The 22433-nt window shown below is 39.7% G+C and overlaps 1 protein-coding gene across 2 annotated transcripts; it reads right to left on the bottom strand.

Annotated features, from left to right (window-relative positions):
• Nucleotides 1-583: 583 nt before the first annotated feature.
• On the bottom strand, nt 584-21477 carry si:ch211-136a13.1 (HHIP-like protein 1). Of its 2 annotated transcripts, XM_044203621.1 has the most exons (15): nt 21338-21477; nt 20333-20548; nt 13780-14044; nt 12753-13032; nt 12481-12606; nt 12127-12270; nt 9473-9585; nt 8950-9090; nt 8423-8497; nt 7951-8077; nt 7442-7587; nt 6590-6671; nt 5567-5649; nt 4816-5244; nt 584-2755 (listed from the first exon to the last, which is right to left on the bottom strand). In XM_044203621.1, the coding sequence occupies exons 2-15, from the start codon at nt 20396-20398 to the stop codon at nt 1992-1994; spliced, it is 2841 nt and encodes a 946-aa protein (XP_044059556.1). In that variant the 5' UTR covers nt 20399-20548; nt 21338-21477; the 3' UTR covers nt 584-1991. The 2 variants fall into 2 exon arrangements, with proteins under 2 accessions (XP_044059556.1, XP_044059555.1); XM_044203620.1 differs by having other exon boundaries at nt 20333-21469.
• Nucleotides 21478-22433: the final 956 nt, after the last annotated feature.

The following is a 22433-nucleotide window of genomic DNA, read 5'->3' as shown; positions in this document are numbered from 1 at the left end:
CATCAGCACTGGAATCTGTTCCAGTCTGTTTTCCTGTTTTTCTGTCTAAACCTTGAAAGCATTGTACATAACAAGGCAAGACAGCTCGACCTTCTCACCCCCAAAACAAATTCTCATCCAGATAGCAAGATGTTGTTGAATATCTTAAATGCCTACAAGGTATCTTCTCCAAGAAAGTGTGTTAACCCAGAGAAATACTAAACGTTTTCTTCTTTCCATCTGGTCACACAATGTTTGTGTGTGTGTGTGTGTGTGTGTGTTGAGAACTGCAGAGTGCCTGGCTAACACATGGTGACTCAAGATTGGCGATCTGACAATGCTGATCAATAATATTGCTGTTTCATCGTACTCTTTTCCGTTTGATCACAGTTACAAGGTGAGAAAAAGTGGGATGTTAAAAACTCTCCACAGGGTTTCCTAAAATCTGTTGTCAACACAGTGGATGATTTTGGAAATATGTGGGAACCAAGGACACCATCTCACTCACAGAGCCACATAATGGGAAGAACAGAGAAAAATCGATGTTAGCCATCTTCAGCACATTAGAATACATTGGCAGAGAATAATGGAGAATTACAAGTAGTCATTTTGCAGTAAAACTTTATTCGTATCACAGGCACTCTGTGCCCTCAAGTCTCTTCATATAAAACTGGAAACTTTTTATTACATTCATCACACAGAATGTCCAGCATTTCCTTGTTAAAATTCTTTAGATTTTTGTTCATCTTAAAACTACATTCAAAAAGGTATCAAAATGCAAATTGTAAAAAGTTGCTTTAGAAAATAGACCTGCTGAAATTATGCAATACAAAAATACAAATATCTTCCTAGAACACAATTGACTATCTATATGCTGTCTTTTTGCCTCATGGATGTAAGTCTGTAAACAGAACACACAGCCAGAATATGATTAACGTTTCTACAAGACTTCCTAAATGTTGACCGTTTTTGAGTAAATCAAAATCATTTGTATTCATGAAAAAAACATGTGTTGATGCTTGAAGAAGTAAAACGACAAACATCAAACAACTTGGTATTATTATCACTTGCACTCTCCTAACAATGATCCTTCATCAACTGTCGCCATCTTTACCGAGAACAATACTAATGAGACTGAGTATGTTTTTTTATAAACCAGAATGTGGCATAGCGAAATTCATTTGGGTGGTGCATGAAGCTTGGTGACATAGTGACTATTTGGACTTTTGTTCACTAACTGGACAGTAAGTCAGCACGGTTATTTCAAGGGTACGTACCATCCACTGCTGTGTCATGACTGACCGCAAATCATGCTGCATCTCTCTTGTTGAACAATTTACACTCTAAGTAGAGTAGGGTAATTGGATGATCAACAATGCACATTTGCATGTCAAAGTTCAGTTCTCAGCAGCTTTTGCAAGCAATTCCACTGAAATTACTTGATTCAGTCTGAATCACAGAATCACTCTAATAAATGCTGATATGACCAGGCCCTTCGTTACACAGTGGTTAATAATGAGTGTTGGAGAAGTACCTGAGCTTCCCTTGGCTAGGAATAGGTAGGCTAAGTACTGTAACTGAAATCTGGAATAATGGTTTATGTGTTGATATTCTCTATAATCTATAATAACTTATGTTATGTACTTGGTTAGATTTTACAAAACAGTGGACTGAGTGAGTTTGCGCCTCTGGTTTGTGTAAAAAAAACACACAGACAGTATTTTAAGGTGATGTACATGGAAATTATTTGCATTTAGCAGTGGATGGGAAATGAAAAATGAAACATCAATAGGTAAAACTGGAAAACATGAAAAAATACAATTCATGGAAATTTTAGCAAACTGACATCATCAACATTAATGCTTAAAAATGTGCACTCTTTAAAAACCCTGTACCTTTTTCAAATACTCTCTTCTTCTCTTCCTGTCACTTCCTGTATGTGATAACTGTACATCACTCCACTGTCTCCTCCTTTCCTTCCTATATTTTTCTTTTACTTTCATCCCTCTGTGCTAACGGCAGATCACCCCTACATCTTCCCCATGTGAGCAGTTGTGTTTCCCAACCCTGGATCTCTTGCACTCCAGCAGCGATCTCTCCCCGCCCTCACACTCCACGTCATCCAACAGGATCCTGACGCTGCTGTCTGCCTCCCCCAGCGCAGCCCTCTTCATCACCGCCAACACCGTTGTGAAGCCGAGCTGTCGGCACACTACAGTACCTGCTTTGCTGGTGAAAAGGTCATCGCACACTGTCCCCCACTCACCACGGATAAAGATCTCCACTCTACCTCGATCTGATAAACCATCAACGCTTACCAGACGCACTGAGCCGACCCGCAGCCTTCTACGTCTCTTGTAACCGTGACCTCTACCTCTTCCTCGAGGCCTCTTATATACTTGGTTACCCTCCCCAGCGCTTTCCAGCTTCTCTCCAAGCCACTGCCTCTCTTCCTGTGATTTAGGCAGTGTTGTGTTGATTGGTGGTCTCTGGGGCTTGTGGTCTGATGCCGTGGGTTTCTGGCTCCAATATGGTGGCCTAGGTGTGGTCAATGCTCCAGGATGCTCAGGGTAAAGTGCAGAGGTCAGAGCCATCTGGGGTTGTTTCAGGGATGTTGTGGATGGAGAAGAAGGAGGTTGTGTTGAGGTTAAAGGTTGGGGGGTGGTTCGAGGGGGGTACTGAAGGGGTCTCTCGTGTCTCCTGGTTGGAGGTGGGGTGTTGATTGGGGTTTGAGCAATCCTAGAGACAGCTGAAGTCATGATGGTTGTGCGATAACCTGAGGGAGAAACAGAATCACCCTCTTTATTTGAATATATATAGTTATGTGTTAAAAATTTTTTCTTTAAAGTAATAGTTTAGTTAAAGATATGTTCAATATTTTGGGAAATACGCTTATTTGCTTTCTTGCTGAGAGTTAGATGAGAAGATTGATACCACTCTCATATCTGTACGGTAAAGATGAAGCTACTTCCGGCAGCTGGTTAGCTTAGCTTAGCACAAAGACTAGAAACAAGGGGGGAACAGCTAGTCTGGCTCTGTCCAAAGGTAACAAAATCAACCTATCAGCTCTCTAATTATGATATTATTTGGTTCACTTTTAACACATTAAAACAGAAGTGTAAAAACATCCAGGAAGTCATTGCATCTGGCCAAGTAATAGTTCAGCACATAACGTCTGTAAAACCACAAATATTTGTTTATGCACTTTGTTTTTTTGTAAAAAGTAAGATGAGTTTTAACGTATTTATTAGAAAGCTTTAGAGGTGCTGGTAGCCCAATTTTGTTACCTTTGGACAGAACCAGGATAGCTGTTTCCAGTCTGTATGCTAAGCTAAGCTAACCAGCTGCTGGTTGTCACCTTATATTTAACAGACAAATATGAGAGGGGTGTTGATCTTCTCATCTAAATCTTGGCAAGAAATCAAATAAGCATATTTTTCAAAATGTTGAACATATCTTTAACTAATACAACAAATTGGTAATTTGAGAACTGAGATGTTTTACAAAGCTCAGATTTCACTAAAGTCATTTAAAGCAATATTGTCCTTGAAGACAGGCAAAGGAAAGACATAAACACAGACACACAAAGATGAATGTCCAAACTGAGGCTGATGCATAACCATTTATTCAAAATAATAATAATAAATAATGCCAAAGTACCTGATTTAAATTAAAGTAGTGCAAATACCCACACATAAATAAAGACCATTTATCCTGCTTTAGTCTCTTGTACCAGCCAAAGAATAACATGCTAGCAGGAATTAAAGTTGGGAATGAATGCCACTTTAGCTAATTCCCCTGCACCTGAGTTTGACACAAACGTATGCAAAAGGCTCACCCTCCACATCTATACAGGCAAACTTGTCCTTAATTTGCTTTCGGTCAGTAAGCAGAACATAAGCAAAAGTTGAGACATTGGAAGACTACTTTTGGAACACTACTGTAATTTTACTAGCATTTAATTAAGTGATTTTACAGATTCTATGTGGGGTTTGAAATGTAAATTACGTGCAAAGAGTGATAAGAAGCATAAGTAAAGTAACAAAATTGCATCAAAGAAGTACCTCTTTGGGTGCATATTGATTTAAGGAGTCTCAGAAGTGGTAAATATAAATTATAGGCTATTTAACCTATTAAAATTGACTATTTTAATAGATAATTTGATTATTTGATTTAAAACAATAAAAAATGATTGTGACTTCAATTATTTTATGTAAAACAGTTTTTTTATTACTGTGTCGCCAAAAAAAAACAGAAAATAATTTAAAATAAATATATTACTTACTCATTTATCAACTAAGCCTACTAGCTGTTTTACTGTAATTTATTATTCTCTTCGCTTTTTAGCACCTGTTAAATCATCTTTTTCTATTTTAACTATGCAAGAAAAACAAAAATACTAAACTATACTAAAATACCTGAGAGGTAGGTAGCTCATGTCTAACATATCAGAACACACAAGCTGCAATAAAAGATTTTTGGCCATTTTCACTATCATGGAGTTTTAAATAAATAACGCTATAATAGCAAGAAGTAAGTCCATTTCAACGATGCAATATTTGTTACTGATCAAACTGGTTAAAAAAGACCCATGGAGAGTTTGAAAAGGTTAATTTAGCTATTAGCATGTTAAAATGTAAAGCAAAAATAGAGTGCAGAAGAAGAAACCACCTGGTTTGATGCTGGTGGCTTCTCCCCACACAAAGGTGTGAACTAGTCTACTGGTGGGTTTAATGTTATTCCTAACAGTTGACTTAGTGGCTGTGTGAATAGTGGACCTAGTGGTTGGGTAATCAGTGGAGCTGGCTTGGTTAACAGGTGCACCAGTAGGCCTACCAGTGGGTGTGGTTGTGGCGGGGGTTGTTGCCATGGCCGTCTGGACAGTTGTTGGTACGGTTGTTGGTTTTATTGTTGTTGCTGAGGTTGTTTTTATTGTTGTTGTTGCTTTTATAGTTGTTGTTGGTGTTTTTCTCGTTGTTGTTTTTCTCGTTGTCTGTAATGTTGTTTTTCTTGTTGTTGTTGTTGTTGGTGGTGGTGCTTTTCTGGTTGTTTTTCCCGTTGTCTGTAATGTTGTTTTTCTTGTTGTTGTTGCTGTTGGTGGTGGTCGTAGTGGTGTTTTTCTTATTGTTTTTCTTGTTGGCATTGGCGGTTTTATTATTATTATTGGTGATTTTCTTCTTGGTGGTGTTTTTGTCGTTGTTGTAGTTTTTCTTGTGGTTGTCGTGGGTACAGGTGTGGTGGTTGGTTTCTTGTTGATTACAAACTCTGCAAACAAGAAAAGGAAGAAATAAAGACATTTGTACAGCATAAAAAACTCTCCAGACTTTGATACATGTGTCCTTATTATATAACTGCATGTTTCACATTGAAAAGATAATGAGAATAATAGACATCATTATTTTGTTAGCACTCAACAGATAAAGCTCCGATAATGTTTTGGTAGTGCATATGGCTAAGAGTCTATTGTTTCTATCAAGAGCAACAATAAAATTAAAATGAGAAAACACACGGAGAAACCAAAAGTGGACCAGAAGGTAACAGGGAAGTGTTCTAAGAGAAAGAAACATTATTGTAAGATTTCCCCTACCTTCTTTGGGGTGGAAGTGAATCAGTTTTCCCTTTATCTTAACAGGTAAAGGCTTAATGCTGCATTTTCCAGGCGGTGCTCGCCTGTGTAGTCAGGAGAGGAAAAATTAGCACACACATGCAACCTATTACATGCTTCTTGAGTTATGTAGCTTTTTAAAGTACTTTTTACGTAATGTTAGTGTATTCTAAGATCAGCTATTCTACTTTAACTAGAGCTACACTGGTAAATTGGTCAATATGTCAGCTGATATTAGCTTATCACTTAGACATTTGTATCTATGTATATCACAGTCAATAAGCAACAAGAAAGATCAGCACAGAAATTCCAAAGATATGTTTGTGGTAGTGCAGAAAGCACTGACAGAAGAGAGCACTGAGAGGTTAATTTTTCAAAATAAAAATGCCCTGCTCAGTACAAATCTTATATCAAAGATGCTTGTTTATGTCATGTGCTTATGCAAAAACAAAAAATAGGATCAACTATTAACAATATCAATATATCATTATTGGACTTAAAAATCCCATATCAGTCAGGCTCTGACTTTAATTTATGCATATTTTGGATATAATAATAAAATAAAAACACAAAATACTGAACTCAGTCATTTTCGCAATATCTTGACAGAGTAGCCTCCATGCTATGCTGTTATAAGAAAATCAGGAGGATATTCCATGTAGATTGGGTTTGGACATGTTCCTCATTAAGAAATCTCATAGAAAGCTTACTTATCATCATGGAATGTAATGAGACTGGCTGGTAACAATATGTAATCCTATTTCTACTTCAGCAATAAGTAATGTAATATTTTTTTAGTCAAGGTCTACATAACCCACAATGAACAGTGTTCCGATTACTTGGGACCATCATAGCAGTTTGACCTAACAGCCCAATCATAGTCTAGAAAAATTTGTCATTTTAGAAGCAGTCTCTAATTTGATCAGTAAGCCCTAACCTACACCACACACCCCTGTAGGTATGATGAAAGTGTATTTGTTGCTGAAGGTTGTAATGGTTAGCTACCTGGAAGGGTCCACTATCTTATAGACGACTCCTGCTCTGGCTGTGGCACTCGGGGCTCCCGTGGCCAAGAAATACAGTTCACCTAGAGAGATGGAAAGGGAGAGGGAGAGGGAGGCAGACAGAGATAGGTGGAGAGTAAAAGACAAAGAGAAAGAATCATTGACCAAACAGAGAGAAGGATTTTGGCAAGAAAGAAAGAGAGGTGTGGTGAACGGCAGGGAGAAAGGAAGGAAGGGAGGGAGGGACACATTTACAATGAGTTGGAATGACAGAAAGAACAAGAAAGCAGAGGAGAGAGGGTGAAAAACAGCAAAACAGGCGAGGACACATAACAAGTTACAAAATATGTGTACAGAAAAGGATTTGGACTTTGCTTGAACTTTTCAACTTAAATCTCCTCAGAGGCACTTTCAGAGGGAGGGAAGAGATTATTTAAGACCAGCAGCATGTGCACAACGCTCTCCCTAGTAAATCAGCAGTCTCTTTAATTCAAACCAGATTTAAGGTCAAATCAAACCCTCTACTGGGTCCTCTTAACTTCTCAGAAATGGAGGCAGTTTAGTAGTAATTTAATATTGTCAAAAATTCCACAAGTACAAAAATTACACTTCAAGGAAACACACCCTTTGAATATATCACTTAACTTTACATAATCCAGTTTTTTTTTAATAAACTGTACCACACCGCAATGACTTTTAATCATGCAAAATATATGTAGGTTACAATGACTGTTTCTTTACATGTTGTTAGGTTCTTTCTTCCTTGTACCACATCTAAATAAGTGATGTGATGCTTGGTGGCAACACATGAGAAGTAAACACACACACACACACACACACACACAGTTATTACCTGCTTCATCCTCAGCAAAAGAGATGATGTATTTATAGTAACTGTTGATGAGTTTGGGGAATCTGCAGGTCTGGTCTCTCCCCATGCAGATCTCATTGTACTGCCATTCACCTGCGGTGACATTCTCCTTCAGAGACATCAGACGCCTAAACAGAAACAAACAGCACATAAGCACAAATATACACACCTATCCCCATAAATACTTTCATATACGTGTATTTTTACTGTAAATATGAAATCAAGCACGATAGCGCATGCTTATTGCACACCTTATTGAAAGTGTTTGTGTTTCTCCAGCCACACTTACTGTAATACTTGATGTTGCAGTGGCTTCACAAAAAAACTGAAGAGAAGGTTTGGCTAAAAGTCCACAATCAAAGGACACAGACAGAGCTGTGTAATTTTTAAATAGGCTGCATATTTTGAAACAAGTCTCCACCCTGGGTCTCTGCAGGGATGGGTGAGAATTTGTCTAAAGAAAATGTCTAGAATTTTGATTTGACACATACCCACTCATGAAATCCCCAAAGATGTAGAGTCCGTTGAGGTTGGGCATCTGACAACCTCTGTAGATGTATCCTCCTGTCACTGATTTGCCCAACTTGTGTGGGTAGGCAAAGATAGGCAAGATGTCATCTAGACATAGAACAACACATCAGTTAACACTGTTTTTCACTTTAGAAGCATATGTAAAGTTAATTGAGCCCACAAACTTGACCATGAAAATAAATTAATCCAAATTAAATTTAACAAAAATTCCTGTTAAGAGGCTTTCACAGCTTTTAACAGTAACAGTACATATAATGTAACACTTTAATCCTTCTCAGTAGTGTCAATCGTAGAAAGTGAAAATCATAATAGCGCATCACAGCTCACATCTGTAACCATTCTGCAGAAGCTACTTTGTTTCTGTCTGTGTAAATATTTGTTTTAGTTTATGGACTCCAAAGTGAATGAAAGCAACCCAGAAAGTGACCTTACCTAGCGAGGAGTTTTGACAGAGTTTGCGATCGTAGCAGCTGAAGCCTTCTTTGGCCCTCCATCCATAGTTGCCTCCTTTAAACATGTATTGACAAAGTTAGTGCAACTTCTATAGTACCATTCTTTCTAAACTGAATTGATTCACAATGCAGTAAATATACTGAAATAAAACTAAAACAACTATTGTTTGGCCAGAGAAAGAAACATGGATTATGCTCCACCAGCTGTAATTAGATGTTTATTGCATGCCCTTTTTGGATTTCTGCATAACCAGATCCCATTAACCTTAATTGTTAGGGAGGAGACTCACATTAAACTATGATGTCTGACTCACTGTCTGTGTGGTCTTTGAGGGAACAGTTTAACTGTATGTGACACGGGGATGAGTAGACAATGACAGCCATCTCATATAAGAGTGAACAATTTCTTCGGGTGATGTGAAAGAAATCTTGAACGATTGAACAGAAGTATTCATGCTAAAAAGGAAAATCTCTCTCCAAAGTGAAGTCAAACTAAAATCATCATACCTTTAACAATGAGGTCCACCTCTTCATATTTGTTCTGGCCTACGTCACCACAAAGCATCCTGCCTCTGCCACGGCCTGTAGCGAGGTCACCACGGTCAATGGAGCAACGCCACATGTTGCGAACTCCATAGGCATAAATCTCTGGAAAGAGAGGGAGAAAGATATTTACATGTTGACACAAATGGCGTACATCCCTTGTGAGGCTGTATACTGAAACTAAAGGCATATATTTCTGGAATGAACTGTCATTTAGCTTTCGTCATAGCCTCAAGACATGTTTTTTTTTTTTATTCTGTTTGAAAATGGCAGTGTTTAGTGAGATTCATTTTCATTTGCTGACTCATGTTTTCCTCAGTAAAAAGAGACAGTCCCACTGCAGTCACACATTATGTGAGCTGTTTCGAAAAAAGTCTAGAATAATATTTACAATTGTGCCATTCATCTTCACTGTTCAATTCATCTTAAAAGTCTCCCAGTCATAATTGCATTGTACCACACATATAGAATATTTTAAGGGATTTACCGGGTCGTGCTTCCTTCTCCCCCAAGAACGGGTTGTCTGAAGGAATACTGTACGGGGCGCCATCATCATTGTTGTCGACATCAACACGCAGCACTTTGCCGAGGAGCGTTGACCTATCCAACACAGAGAATAGATGAGAGAGTAAGAAAGATGAGGTGACTGACTGACTGAGTGGCTGAGTGAGCGCTCTTTTAAGCCAGATACAAAAAAAAAAAAAAACCTGGACCTGAATCTTTTAATTTTACTTTCCAACTTATGCTTCACCTTTCTTTAACTCCAAAGTCCCCTTACGCTGTCCCATCATCCTCTTTTTCTACTTCCTCTGCATTGAACTTCCCAGCTATTTATTTTCCATAAATTTTTTCTCTTTTCCATCTATGTCATTAGCTCTGCAACTGTGTTCTTCACCCTTGCACTGATTCTCCTCCCTCCTTTAACACTCCCTCCTGTCTTTGGTTACTGTCCACTCTACCTTCACCTTTCTCACCGTCCATCCATCTGAGCTAAATCTCTAAGTTTGTACTTTTCCTCTTTCCTTACTATCCCTCTCTCCATCCTTTTTTCAGTCTTAAGTACTCCTCTCCTCTCATTCACTTTGCACCTTTCTCCTCCCTCTGCACTCTCTCCTTATACCCCTTTTCCACTCTTCCCAATCCCACCTTCCACTCTCTCTCTCTCTCTCTCTCTCTCTCTCTCTCTCTCTCTCTTTCCCTCACTTTCTCTGTCTCTCTCTCACTCTCTCTCCCCTCCACATACCAGCGTGTGGCCGTCTGCAATGTGTAGTGTCAATATTAGACCTGGCAGGGTGTATCCTCCCTCATTCCCAGAACAGCTAATACAGCACGTCAACAAAACCCTTCAGAAACAGCTAAAGAGCTAAACTCTGTCTGGAGAAAAGGTGTCAGTGTCTCAGATAAACCTCACTAAATGTTTCGTAAACTATGTCATTAACCTGCTGCTGATACTTAAAAATTAATGTTTTCATCAGCCACAGTTCTGCTCTGATTTTGGACTGGTTTTTGAGATAAACAATGCCATTAATATTCAAGTTTAGCTTTAGCCTGTCTATGAATTTAAAAGATAAGAAGGGTATTTTTTCTCTGCCTATCCCTAATTTCTTATGTCTCCAGTTGTTCTCTCCCCTCCCTTGTGTCTCCTGTTCGTCCCCTGTTTTGTTTTCTGTGTGTGTGTGTGTGTGTGTGTGTGTCCATGTCTCGGCGTGGTTTTCCACCTCACTCCTGCACTCCTGCAACTCATCCTGTCATCAAGCTCCTGCAGTATAAAACCCCGGCTCTCCTCTCCAGTCTTTGCTAGATTGTTAAGGTTGCTTATGTGGTATTAATGCATGGCCAAACCTGCTTGTTATCACTTGTGTCCAGTAGTACTCGTTCTAATCTGTGAACTTCCTTGTGTCTCAGTTTCACCTCATCCAGTGTTGGATGCCTGCCTGCCATTATCAGCCTGTCTGCCTGCCAGCCCGGCTCCCTTCGTGGGACTCTTAAACCAGCTCCTTCAAACTCATCTGTGTCCCCACTTCGTTAATAAAACCATCTGTATTATTCCAGTGCCTTGTCCGAGTTCTGCTTTTGGGTCCTGAACTTTCCTAAACATAACACACTCCTCTTGGCATAAACACATCATGCCACCTCTCCTTGGTTTAATCTTTTATTTTTCATTGCTAAAACCTAAAGATTGGGAACTACAGGCCATTTCTGTCTGGTACATCCAGCTAAAAATTGGAAAATGATAACTGTCAGTCAATAACACATCTATGCATATTACAGAATGAACATACAATATCAGGGGTTACTGTACATCCAGTCTGACATTTCCCCACCATTCAAATATGTAGTCTATTAATGGAAGTCCCTCCGTATCATTGGACAGTTCAATCACACTGGAATCTTTGGTGGCGTGCTGTTAATCCAATCACAGTCCCTTCCAAAGGTGTTCAACACTCCTCATTTCAAAGAAGACATAAATGAGATCTTCTCAATGAACCCTAGAGTATGTACAATAAATAAATTAATGCAATCTTTATTTTTTAAAAGTGCTCTACAGGGCCTGGCATGTGTTAAGGATACATGTCATGACTAATTTGTACCCATGAAGTGATAATTTGCATTATATGAGTGGAAAATAACCAGTCTTCAAAAAGCTATCATTTATATTTGCCACTGAGCAACTTGAGCGTCTGCACAGTTTTGAAGTTTATCTTCTCCATAATTTTGATCCTTTTCATTAGACTTAATTTAACTGGAATTTAATTAACAGGAACTCATTTTTGTCAGAGCTGGCTGGTTCTGACTAGACTTTGGTATTTTGGCATGTAGCCAACATCTCAACAACGTCAAGGTGTCTGGTAAAATTTTACATGATGAGCACCTTTTATCATTTAAAATTTTAACAACCTCCTAGAGCAATCAAAAGAATGTGTTTATCTTATTTTGGTATATTATTTTAAATTACATATAAGGCTGACTGATTTTTCAATTCAACAATTATGAGTCAAACGTTTCCTGAGCTCACGTCACAGATGTGCTGCTAACGACAGTGTGCTACATGAGGAATTTGATGTGCAGTGTTAAGAAATACTGAAGTCAACATAATCACACCCCTCCCTCAAGCACCTACATTTGTTGACTTATACTTACTTGTTCTGTGCATTGCCAAACTTTCCAAATGGGTCCCCAGCTCGACCACCATCACCAATGAAGATGTAAAGATACCCGTCATGGCCAAATAGAAGCTGTCCTCCATTGTGATTGGATGCCGGCTCTACCACCTCAAGGATGGTTCTGAACCAAGACAAACAACAGGTGCATGTATAGACATGTGCTACACGACACAAGATACAAAACATGGAAAATGCTCCCTTACTGACATACAAGTACCATTACCTGAACTTACACATTATAAATAAAAGTCTTGCACTATCAACACAAATATAATAAAAAAATCTCTTTGTTTCTACTTGTGTTTCTCTGACTCTGAACTTCTCTCCTCACCTCTCAGAGGAGTGGTCTAGTTGGTTGTCATCATGTGTTAACAGTGTGAACTCGCTGATACGTATCCTCTCCTCCTTCTTGACAGACACAGAGTAATACACGTAGGCTTTTCTGACAGTGTTCAACCTATTCACAGAAAAGAAGCAGAAGAAGTCGTACTTCACACCTAAGCACAGTGACCTTTTCCACTGAGAATCATAAAAAAATGTTTTTGTTAATATCTCTGCATAACCCTCACAGATAAGTGGTACTATTATTATGAAAGTATGAACCTTGGGTGTAGGGCTATGCAGAGGAATCCCCTCTCGTCTCCAGCCCACGGCGATGTGAGCACAGCATGGGTGAGGTTGAGGAAAGGACGGTCGATCCTGGAGCCGTTGGCCAGATACACCCACACATAACCCAGCTGCTCCGCCACAAAGAATCGATGAGTTCCATCATCTGCATGGATCATGGCCACAGGGTTACGGAGCCCGTTGGCAACCTCCTGCAAGCACAGCTCCAGACATCCTTTGGGATCCTCACGTACAAAGCCAAGGTTAGCATTTAGCTCTGGGGACAGAACAGAGGATACAGGAGATGAGAAAGGAAACCAGGAGTAAAAGGACATGACTAGTGGATCATTATAAGCACACAAAAACAGGGGTTTGAGGGGTAAGTTGCATTGTGTGTCTGAGACTTAGTACAGCTTCCTTTCTCCAGGTTTCTTAAGGTTAGCATTAAAAATCCTCAACAAATACAACATACTACTGCCTGACTCTGCACCAAAACAAAAAACCTTTGAGTGAAGTCTTATAATGCCTTTAACCACCTTAGTCTAATTTATATAATTCATGGCCTCGCTCACTTTATCTGCTATTATTCCACAATAAATATTGTCATGTGCTATATATGTATCTATCCAGGCAAATCTCCAATTTTCTAACCATGCTTCTGTTCTTTGACATGATCTCTTTGCTGCACCCATAAGCAAAAATTCTGCTTATGTCTTAAAAATCAACAATCTTATGTGCAGACTAGCAAGGAGTGGCAATGTCTGCTCATAAATCATAATTAGACTTTCTTGTTAGCGCAGGTCCATACCAATGGGAATTTAGTTTATATCCTGTTTTCTCCATCTATCACAACCTGTTTATTCTTGTTGGTTGTTTATGTAAGTAGGAGTAATAAAATAAGTTTATCTTCCGAGTTTTTCCTCACCTCAACCTGACAGACATGTTTGAGCGTTCATTGGTACATTTGTGTGTGTGTGTGCCTGCTGCTGAACATAAACATCTGTCCCACATGTCCACACCATACCTGCATTTGTCAATACGTTAGGATAGCAGTACTGTTTGTCCTTCAGCTCCAGGAAGTCACAGAACTTTCTGCGATCTTCTTCGATCGTTGCAGTCAGGTTTGCAAACTGCTGCGGGCTCCCCGAGTCCTCCAAGAGGAGACTGACTGTGTACCGACACTGCTGCCAGTAGTCGGAGCAGTAATCGCCGCACAGTCCAGGCAGCATCCGCATGGGTGTGTTAGCATCTTCAGCATCATACAGGTGGGCAGCATATGGAGAACACTCCTGCAAAGGGAAAGATGATTTACATAAATGCAGACATTTTGTTATGAAATCTGTGTCTGGTTCCATATGTATAGATCTTCATCAATGTCTATACTTATTAACCCTCTTTTAAGCCGATGTGTTTATCTCAGAGGGAAAGTTAAGGACATGTAGGATCACATAAGTATAGGATTTTTGTGCTTATTCCACCGCAACTCCTCACCGCCTCACTATGACTGGTCAGGCCTGGGTTATATACAGGATGTCTGAGTGCAGCCTGGTATAAATGGATCTCAGGAAAGTCCAGTCAGTTATTAAGTCACAACCACACTGTCCACACCCAGAATGGCAAGCTGCAGGCACAGCGAGGCACGAACACCCAAACCATCATGCGGTCGTCTGGTGCTATGTCACTCAGTGCCAGATCAGCCTAACCGATCATCACCAGGAAACAGCCCAAAGCACAAAAAGCATAGGATCACTTATTTACTCATAAAATGTTTAGCACAACACAAATATGATCCAAGGCTTGCAATTAAGTGCAGTATCTGTCATGTTTTGTGTGTGCCTAATGCCCAGTGGGAGCAATAATGACGGTAAAAATTAAACTTGAATCTACTGCAGATTATAGAGTGACATGCATTTCATTTGTAGTGGATAATTTGTTGACATGAGTACACTTTTCCAAAGAACATATTTGGCATTTTGGCAAAAAAGTAACTGGAGGCAAAAAGTTTAAATTATTTAGCACACATCAGAAGAGCTTAGACTGACTCTTGATAGTCCACTTAGCAGTCGTAGGCCTTGAGACCAAGCGTGCTGTTGTCTCATATTTCCCAAGGACTGATAAATGTGTGTAACATTTCTGTTGTATTATGTCACAGTCTCAAACTTAACCTCAGCCGGACAAATGGAGATTACTGCATTTATTCAGAACAACTTTGTACGTGGTCGATTTGGTCTCAAAAGCACTTTAGAAATAATGTCACTGTGGACAAAAGTTGTATTTCTTGTATATTTTAATGCTGTCACCTTTCATACTCTGTGAGTTACATCATCTAACTGCATGTTAATAATCTACTGTAACTATAACAAAGAAGAGGAATCTGGTGGAAGAAAACACTCGCTGGTAAACATGCACAAACTTTGTTTGTACACCCACACGGGCAAACTCAGTGATTAACACTGCATGTGTCTATGTGCTTGTACCTGGATCTATTGCTTATAAAGAGTTTCCACTTTTATTTCTTTGTGCATATCAAGCTCCCCATTAACTATGACACATTATTAATTATGAATTTAATACAAAGACAGAAAAGAAAGTTATCTGTCTGTGAGTGTGTATGTGCATGTAGGTGTTGCTGTGTGTGTACTATGTGTTGGTTTAGTTATTAATCTATTTTCTTATGTGCCTCGAAGTTTGTTACACATGTTTGTGTGTTTGCATATGCATTTATACTCATAATTTGAATGATTTGGTTATTTCATTAGTTATGTAAATTCAGTCTGAGTTTTAAGGCTTCTGTGTTGGATTTGTTGGACTCACCTGCGAATATGCCTGTGTACTGACCTACTCATAATGACCCCATACTGAATATAATAGTATATAAATCATTTCCACATGCTATTATACTATATAAAAGATAAAATTCCTCCCAATTCCTGTTCATCCTTGAGGTTTAATCTGCCCACATCATCCCAATGACACAATGTTGAAAGGGAAGCCTGCAGCACCCACAGGACACTTGACACCTTGTGTAGTTTTCTTGGGGCTCCATGAAATAATTAATTTAATACGTTTTTGATGTGGCATTGTTTAATCTGATTGGTTATGCATTTATGTTTCTGGCTTTGTTTGATTTAGTCCACACCCTTTAGCTGCTGTTCCACCTCAGTGGAACCCCTGAAATGAACCAAAGCCAAAAATAATAAATAATAAATAAATAAGTATTGACCAAAAAGAGACAGAGAAGCTGACAATAACAGAGAATCTTTGTTAAATGACCTGAAAGTGCATTGCTGGGCAGAGATCAGAGCTTTCCTGGGAAACAGCTTTACAACGCAAAACAAAGCTGTGTTCAGTCTGAGCTGCTGATTCTGTTAATCAAAGCAGCTTCTGGGATGTGGAGCAGATGGAAGCTTGATTGACTGAATTTACAACTCTTCTTACAGTTTGATTTATCTTCTTTACTGTAGACACTATTTAAAGCAAGAGTTATGCAACTGTTTCACATAAAGCTGACAGTGTTTTTTATTCAGGAAAAGGGAATATATGGACAAAAGGTACAATGAAAAGGTACATCATAGAGTACTTAAAGTTGTTCATTGTCTAGCATCACTGGTCTACAGTGTCTTTACTTCTCCTGTTTGACCATCTGAAATGGAAAAACCAGCCATTGTTCTGAGACAGTCCTATTTTGGCTTCTACTATCATAGGGTAGGATAAATACATATAACTACTAACAGCTGTTCCCTAACAATGCAGCCACTTCAAACTACTATAATTTGCTGTTTACGCTGTACGGTTCAGAATAGACTGAAATTCAAACTTAAGCAGGAAATAAAAGCCTTTTTTCAGTCATCTGTCGTCCCGACTCCCCATACTGCACTGAAAGGTCCACATGATGGTGTTCTAGTATATTGAAGAGAGAGAAGAGTCATGGCAAACAGATGGCTGGTAAATGTGTGAACCTGGACCTGGACTGGACCCCCAGAGAGAGAGAGGGGTAAAAAAAAGGGGGGGAAGAAAAATGGACAGAGAGGTAAATGTACCTCAACTTTCCAGCTAGAGTCAATCCTAGCTGGACTCACTTACTGGATATGGATGCAAAGTCCCAGTAGTTGTGATTGTAGTCAGAGAAGGAGAAGAGAAAAAAAGTAGATTGTCTGTATGTTTGAGATTTGTTGTGGTATGGTGCATTAATGTGCTGTTTGGAAACTTGAACATCTGCAACTTTCTGCTGCTGTCAGAGCAAAAATGCAACAGGGGAAACAATTAATTCATTGTTCTGTTGTTCTGATAAGTGCTCACTAAATGGTTTTGAAGTGTGGGTTTTGCTGGGGTTTAACTAACTGTCTTTGTGGAGTTTATTGATTATTTTTCTGTTTCATCTATGCTTCACTATATCTGTTTTCACTGCTTTTCTATCTCTCTCTCTCTCTCTCTCTCTCTCTCTTGCTTTTCCTCCTCCTCTCTCTCGCACTCTCTTGCAGGAACTTGATATGTCCTGTGGCCAGAGGAGGAAATGGTTGTTTGTTTGGTCAGTTAAGCTAGGGGATGATGACAATCTCCCTCCTGTCTCCCTGACACACATCCACTTAATAATTGTCCCTTCTGTCAGTCTGTCTCTCCATCTCTTTCTCTCCATCTCTCTCTCTCTCTCTCTCTCTCACTCTCTCTCTTCACTGTCTCATTGATATCAGTGCCAGGAAGCTCCTGCAGTGCAGCTGGAACAGAGGGCCTCAGTGTGCTGGGTTTACCCAGCATAAGTACCCTGGCAGTGGGGTGACTTGACCACCTCCAGGGCACCTTTTACCTCAAACCATCTACTGGAGCTGGGTCTTCTGTAGTGGCTCCAAACGTCTAAACAACGTGTTTATGAAAACATGATTTATGAAAACTCCTTTCTCTAACTAACTAAAAATATGTCTGCATGTAATGTTAAAAAAAGAAACCCCACTCTAAGCTTTCCATATTTACATTGTTCTGAACTCCGGCTATATCTTACTCTAACTAGACTAACTGTTGCAAGTCGTACGTGCGCTGCAGCACTGTCATTACACTCAAGACAGCATGCTCTGCTTGGAAAGAACCTAAGTAGGCTATAATTACCACAATGATAGAAACCTATATTTTTGAGTCAAAGGATTTGTCACTGTCTTTACATAGTATATGATGTATTAAACTGCCAGGAAGACTTGCAGTTTGTTTTTTCCATTGTTTTGGCATTAATATCAAAGATAAAAGTGTTATTTGTGGGACAGCCCACAGCCCGTTTGTTTTGGCTTCTGCAGAATGAAGATTTTATCTGAAGTACTGTATATGGGCCAGGCTAAATATGTGCTGCACCTCTTTGCACTCGCAATCTGCACGTAGTTAGTGTCTGAGCTGCAAAGTCAGCATCTAATTATGCAATCAGTATGTGGGAACGTCTTCAAGGCTCATTCTGCCAATGAAGGAGAGGCCGGAGTTTGGTGCTGGGATCTGTCTGAGATTAGCAAGCTCAGAAAAGAAACAAAAACTTAGTTGTTACCACAACGTAATTATGAAAACAATTTAGTAATATACAAATGTAATTTCTAGGAGATAGGGTTGGATACTGAAATAGAAATACTCATTAAATGAAATAACACTCCCTAATCATTAACAAAGACTGCAATCCCACTCTGAGGAAATTGCAGTATTTGTGATTCTACTGCATTACTGATAAAATTATCACAGTGAAATTTAACTTTAGAACATTTTTTTAGACTAATGCAACGTGAGTCATTAAAAGGAATGCAAGTGCTACAAATCTAAGAAGAAATGTGTAGAAGTTGTATTATGTTTGTTGTAACTGCTCAGTTTTTACTTCTAAGAAACAGTTACTTTTTTAACTAATTCCTGATTCCCTGCACAATGTTGTGTTATTCACTCACCATTTGGCTGCTGTCACTGAGATTTCTATAGAGTTCAGGTTAATTCAGTTTTCCCATCCACAACTTAGGGTAGGGAGACTTCAGCTTATACGCTTGATAGCTACTGTCCAAAACATTCTGCCAAATTTCCTGATGATGTAATGAAACCTTTAAAGGAGCGGTGTGTAAGATTTCGTGGCATGTAGGTTAAATTGCAGTTTGCAACCATTTGAATACTGCTCGCCTCACCCTCCCGTTCCCGTTGTAGGAGAAACTACGGTGGCCGCGAAACTCAATAAAAATGCGGAAGGCCCTATCTAGAACCAGTGTTTGGTTTGTCTGTTCTGGGCTACTGTAGAAACATGGCAGTGCAACATGGTGGCCTCTGTGGAAGGGGACCAGCTCCCTCTGTAGATATAAACGGCTTATTTTAAGATAATGAAAACACAACGATTCTTATTTTCAGATGATTATACACTAATTAAAACATACTTATAAATATTATATTCCATTGCTGTTACACCATGTCAATGTTACACACTGGACTTTTAAAGTGTATTTTGTGGGATTACCAAAAAGGAAAAAAGTACAATAACTGTGTTGATAACTTACGCTGCAATCTTTTCTCATACAGTCATTCTGCTTCAGGGTCTGGAGTCCAGCTAACTCATTCCCATGCGAGAGAAATTACTAAACACGTTTTTCTGGGAATCTCGAAGGGATGAAGCATACTTTACTCTTTGTGGAATACATGAGAAAGCGTAGCCAAGCCATTGTTTGACCATTTCAAGTCAATAATTTGGTGTGATGAGACATTTTATTATCGCATATGTGCCACTATGTCAAAAATATACTTTCAAAGTTTTGTCGCAAAGGATTTCCTCTGGATTTAGTTGTAATGTTCCAATCAAATGGTCATTTCATGTTCTTTATTCGAAACCAGAGTTGCACTCCATTATTTGGCTTGTTTAGTTTCACAAAGCCCAATTACAAGCTAACCCATCAAAAACACATGAACGCTAGTTAAGACTGCGGTATAGCTCTCCAAGCACGAGTAAGCACTGTCTAACAGATGTCAGCATCTCCGTGTAGCCATTAAACCACATGTTTTGTTGGTTACTGTACTTTGTTGAGATTAGACTCTCGCTGACAAACCACACCACAGTTTCCTTTGGAGTGAGACAGAAACTTTGGGCTTGGTGTGGTTATTTGGTGTCCACTGAAATATAAATGCCATTATTATCCCCTTTCATAAGCCAGAGGAATAAATACTCTTGAATTTAAATAAATTGCTCAAAATATGCTCACTGTGCTCATCTTAAAGACGCCTTGGTGTAACACACTGGACAGCAAAACCAGGCTTCCAAGTTAGGACTGCAAACATCCGCCAAATTTACCCCTTGCCTGACAGACATATTTAGGGTCACAAAATCTGGGACTGTAGAGTCATTACAACACTTAGTGGAAAAGATTCATATGGATTCTACAGTGACAATGACTGTATATCTCACGTTTCTAGCAGGTGACAGGTGCATGTTTTCAGTGCAGTGGTTTCAGATTGCCATTTTGCTTGGAGTGTCACATATTCAAATACAATTAATAACAATTATTTAACATCTGGATGTCCAGGAAGAGGAGAGCTTAGCCACATAATCAAACATAATTATTATAATCATTAAATGTTTCTCTTACCTGGCAGAGGATGCTGCGTATGTACCTGCCACAGGATATGTAACCTGAATGGTCAAAGTTGTCCATGATGGTGTAAAACTTGACTGATATCGCCTCATCTTTCTCCAGATCACAGCATCCGAACTTGGAATACTCTTTACAGAAGACCAGTGGTTGCCGGGGCTCAAACGGAGGCTTGTAGTCTAAACACTGGGGGTGACAGCACCCCCGCCAGGCCTGGAGGAGCAACAGCAGGATGGGGAGAAGGAGGTGAGGGAGCAGGGCATGCTGCAAATTGCAAGCCTGTAGGGTCATGGTGCGAAGATGCTGTCTTTCAGTTCAGGATAGCTTGGCTCTTGACCGAATGCTGCCGTAAGTCAAAGCGGCTTGTGTGTGATATTTTACTATAATATGTGAGAAGAGGGAAGCCTTGTTTTAAAACAATGCATGTTACATTTCTGACAGCATCTGTCATGCACAGGTGTGAGACTCAAAGTTAGCTTTTCTGAAAAAGTTTGGTGTATTAGATGTCCTCATTTGATGTCCTGGTCCCTGCAGTTTCAGGCAACCATGTGTGTGTGTGTAGAAGTGTGAATTTGTGTATCAAAGACACTGACCCAACATCACACTTGCCTGCAAGTTGGCCAGAGACCTACAAAGCACTCAGAATTGCTCCATTTAATGTATCAACCCACACATCGTGCTTATATGGCAAGCTGCCCTTATGATTGTGTGTAAATAAGATAAGGTCAAACTGATCCAGATCCAGTGAATTATTTTGATGGTGAGAAGATGTCCAGGTGGTGTGAGGAGGTTGGAGTATCTACAAAAGCACCTGTGGATAAAATTCTTCAAAGAGAGAAATCCAAATCTTCCAGTAACCGAAACTTAATCTCCATCACATGACACTTTCTCAAAAATTAGTTCTTCTCTGTATCCTCACATTGCTAAGAAGTATTCCAGCTTCTTGGAAAGAGGGACAAAAATGGAAACTTCAGTCGAAATTTCTCCAAAATATTTACTTACAGCTTGAAGTCACTTGGAGAGTCTCATTGTGTTTGCTCTGGACATGTGCTCTCTTGCTGCAGTGGACAGAAGCCATGCATACAGACAGCAGGAGAGAGTGGGAGAGGGAGGTTCTTTCATTCAGACACAGAGCCACGCTGCAGCCTTAGCTTAGATCCCTCCCTCCTCGCTTCTTTCCTCCTCCTCCTCCTCTCTCCTCCCCTCCTCTTTTTATTTGCTCTTTCACTCTCCTACAAAGACAAATGCATTCCTTCCCATAGCATGTGATCCATATTGCACTGAAGTTGCAACTTTTCACCTCTCCTCCCGCCTGGCTCTCCCCCTCTTCAGCATTCCCAGACCTCCTCTCTGTCTCTACCATTTCCAGACATACTCACTCACACTGGTGTGTGTGTGTGTGTGTGTGTGTGTGTGTGTGTGTGTGTGTGTGTGTGTGTGTGTGTGTGTGTGTGTGTGTGTGTGTGTGGTCAGATGAATCAAGACGTGTGCTGGAAGTGGAGACCAATGGATTCTCCAGGCACAATTCCAAATCCAAAGCTTATGGCGAAGAGCAAAACCGGCCAATTTTGTATCTAATTACATTACTTCAAGTATTTGTAGCTGCACCTTGTCATTTTCTCATAACTTATTAAAGCGGCTATAATCAACATTTTTCTATCAACACTGGATCACATGACTACTTGTGAAAAGGGTCGTTCGTAGTGATGAACCCGCAGAGACTTATCACCCACCTCTGCAGTTCTGCTCTCTACAGAGCGTTTCAGCTCATTTTATTGGTTTGACCCACAACTTTACTGTCTTGGTTCACTTTTTTTTTTGGTCGCAGCAGGTAGCTGTTTTAATAAAAAACAGCTCTAAAAGCCCACTGTACACTACCTGCTCAGCACCAAGCAGTAGAGTTAGTGACTAACTGGTGAACATAGTGGAGCATTTAGCAGCTAAAGGACCATGATACTTCCAACGGGAGTTGGTTGAGGCCAAACCAGAGCTAAAACAGAGTGAATATTGAACTTACATTCGACTGGTGGCCAGAAACACTACTTAAAACGAATGCTAATGTTGCTCTGTGTCTGCTGGATAGGCAACTGCCAAATTC

The sequence above is a fragment of the Siniperca chuatsi genome, linkage group LG7 (genome assembly GCF_020085105.1).
Source record: "Siniperca chuatsi isolate FFG_IHB_CAS linkage group LG7, ASM2008510v1, whole genome shotgun sequence".
NCBI lineage: Eukaryota > Metazoa > Chordata > Actinopteri > Centrarchiformes > Sinipercidae > Siniperca > Siniperca chuatsi.
Note: the sequence above shows the minus strand (reverse complement) of the source record. Positions and strands in the feature narration are given on the sequence as shown.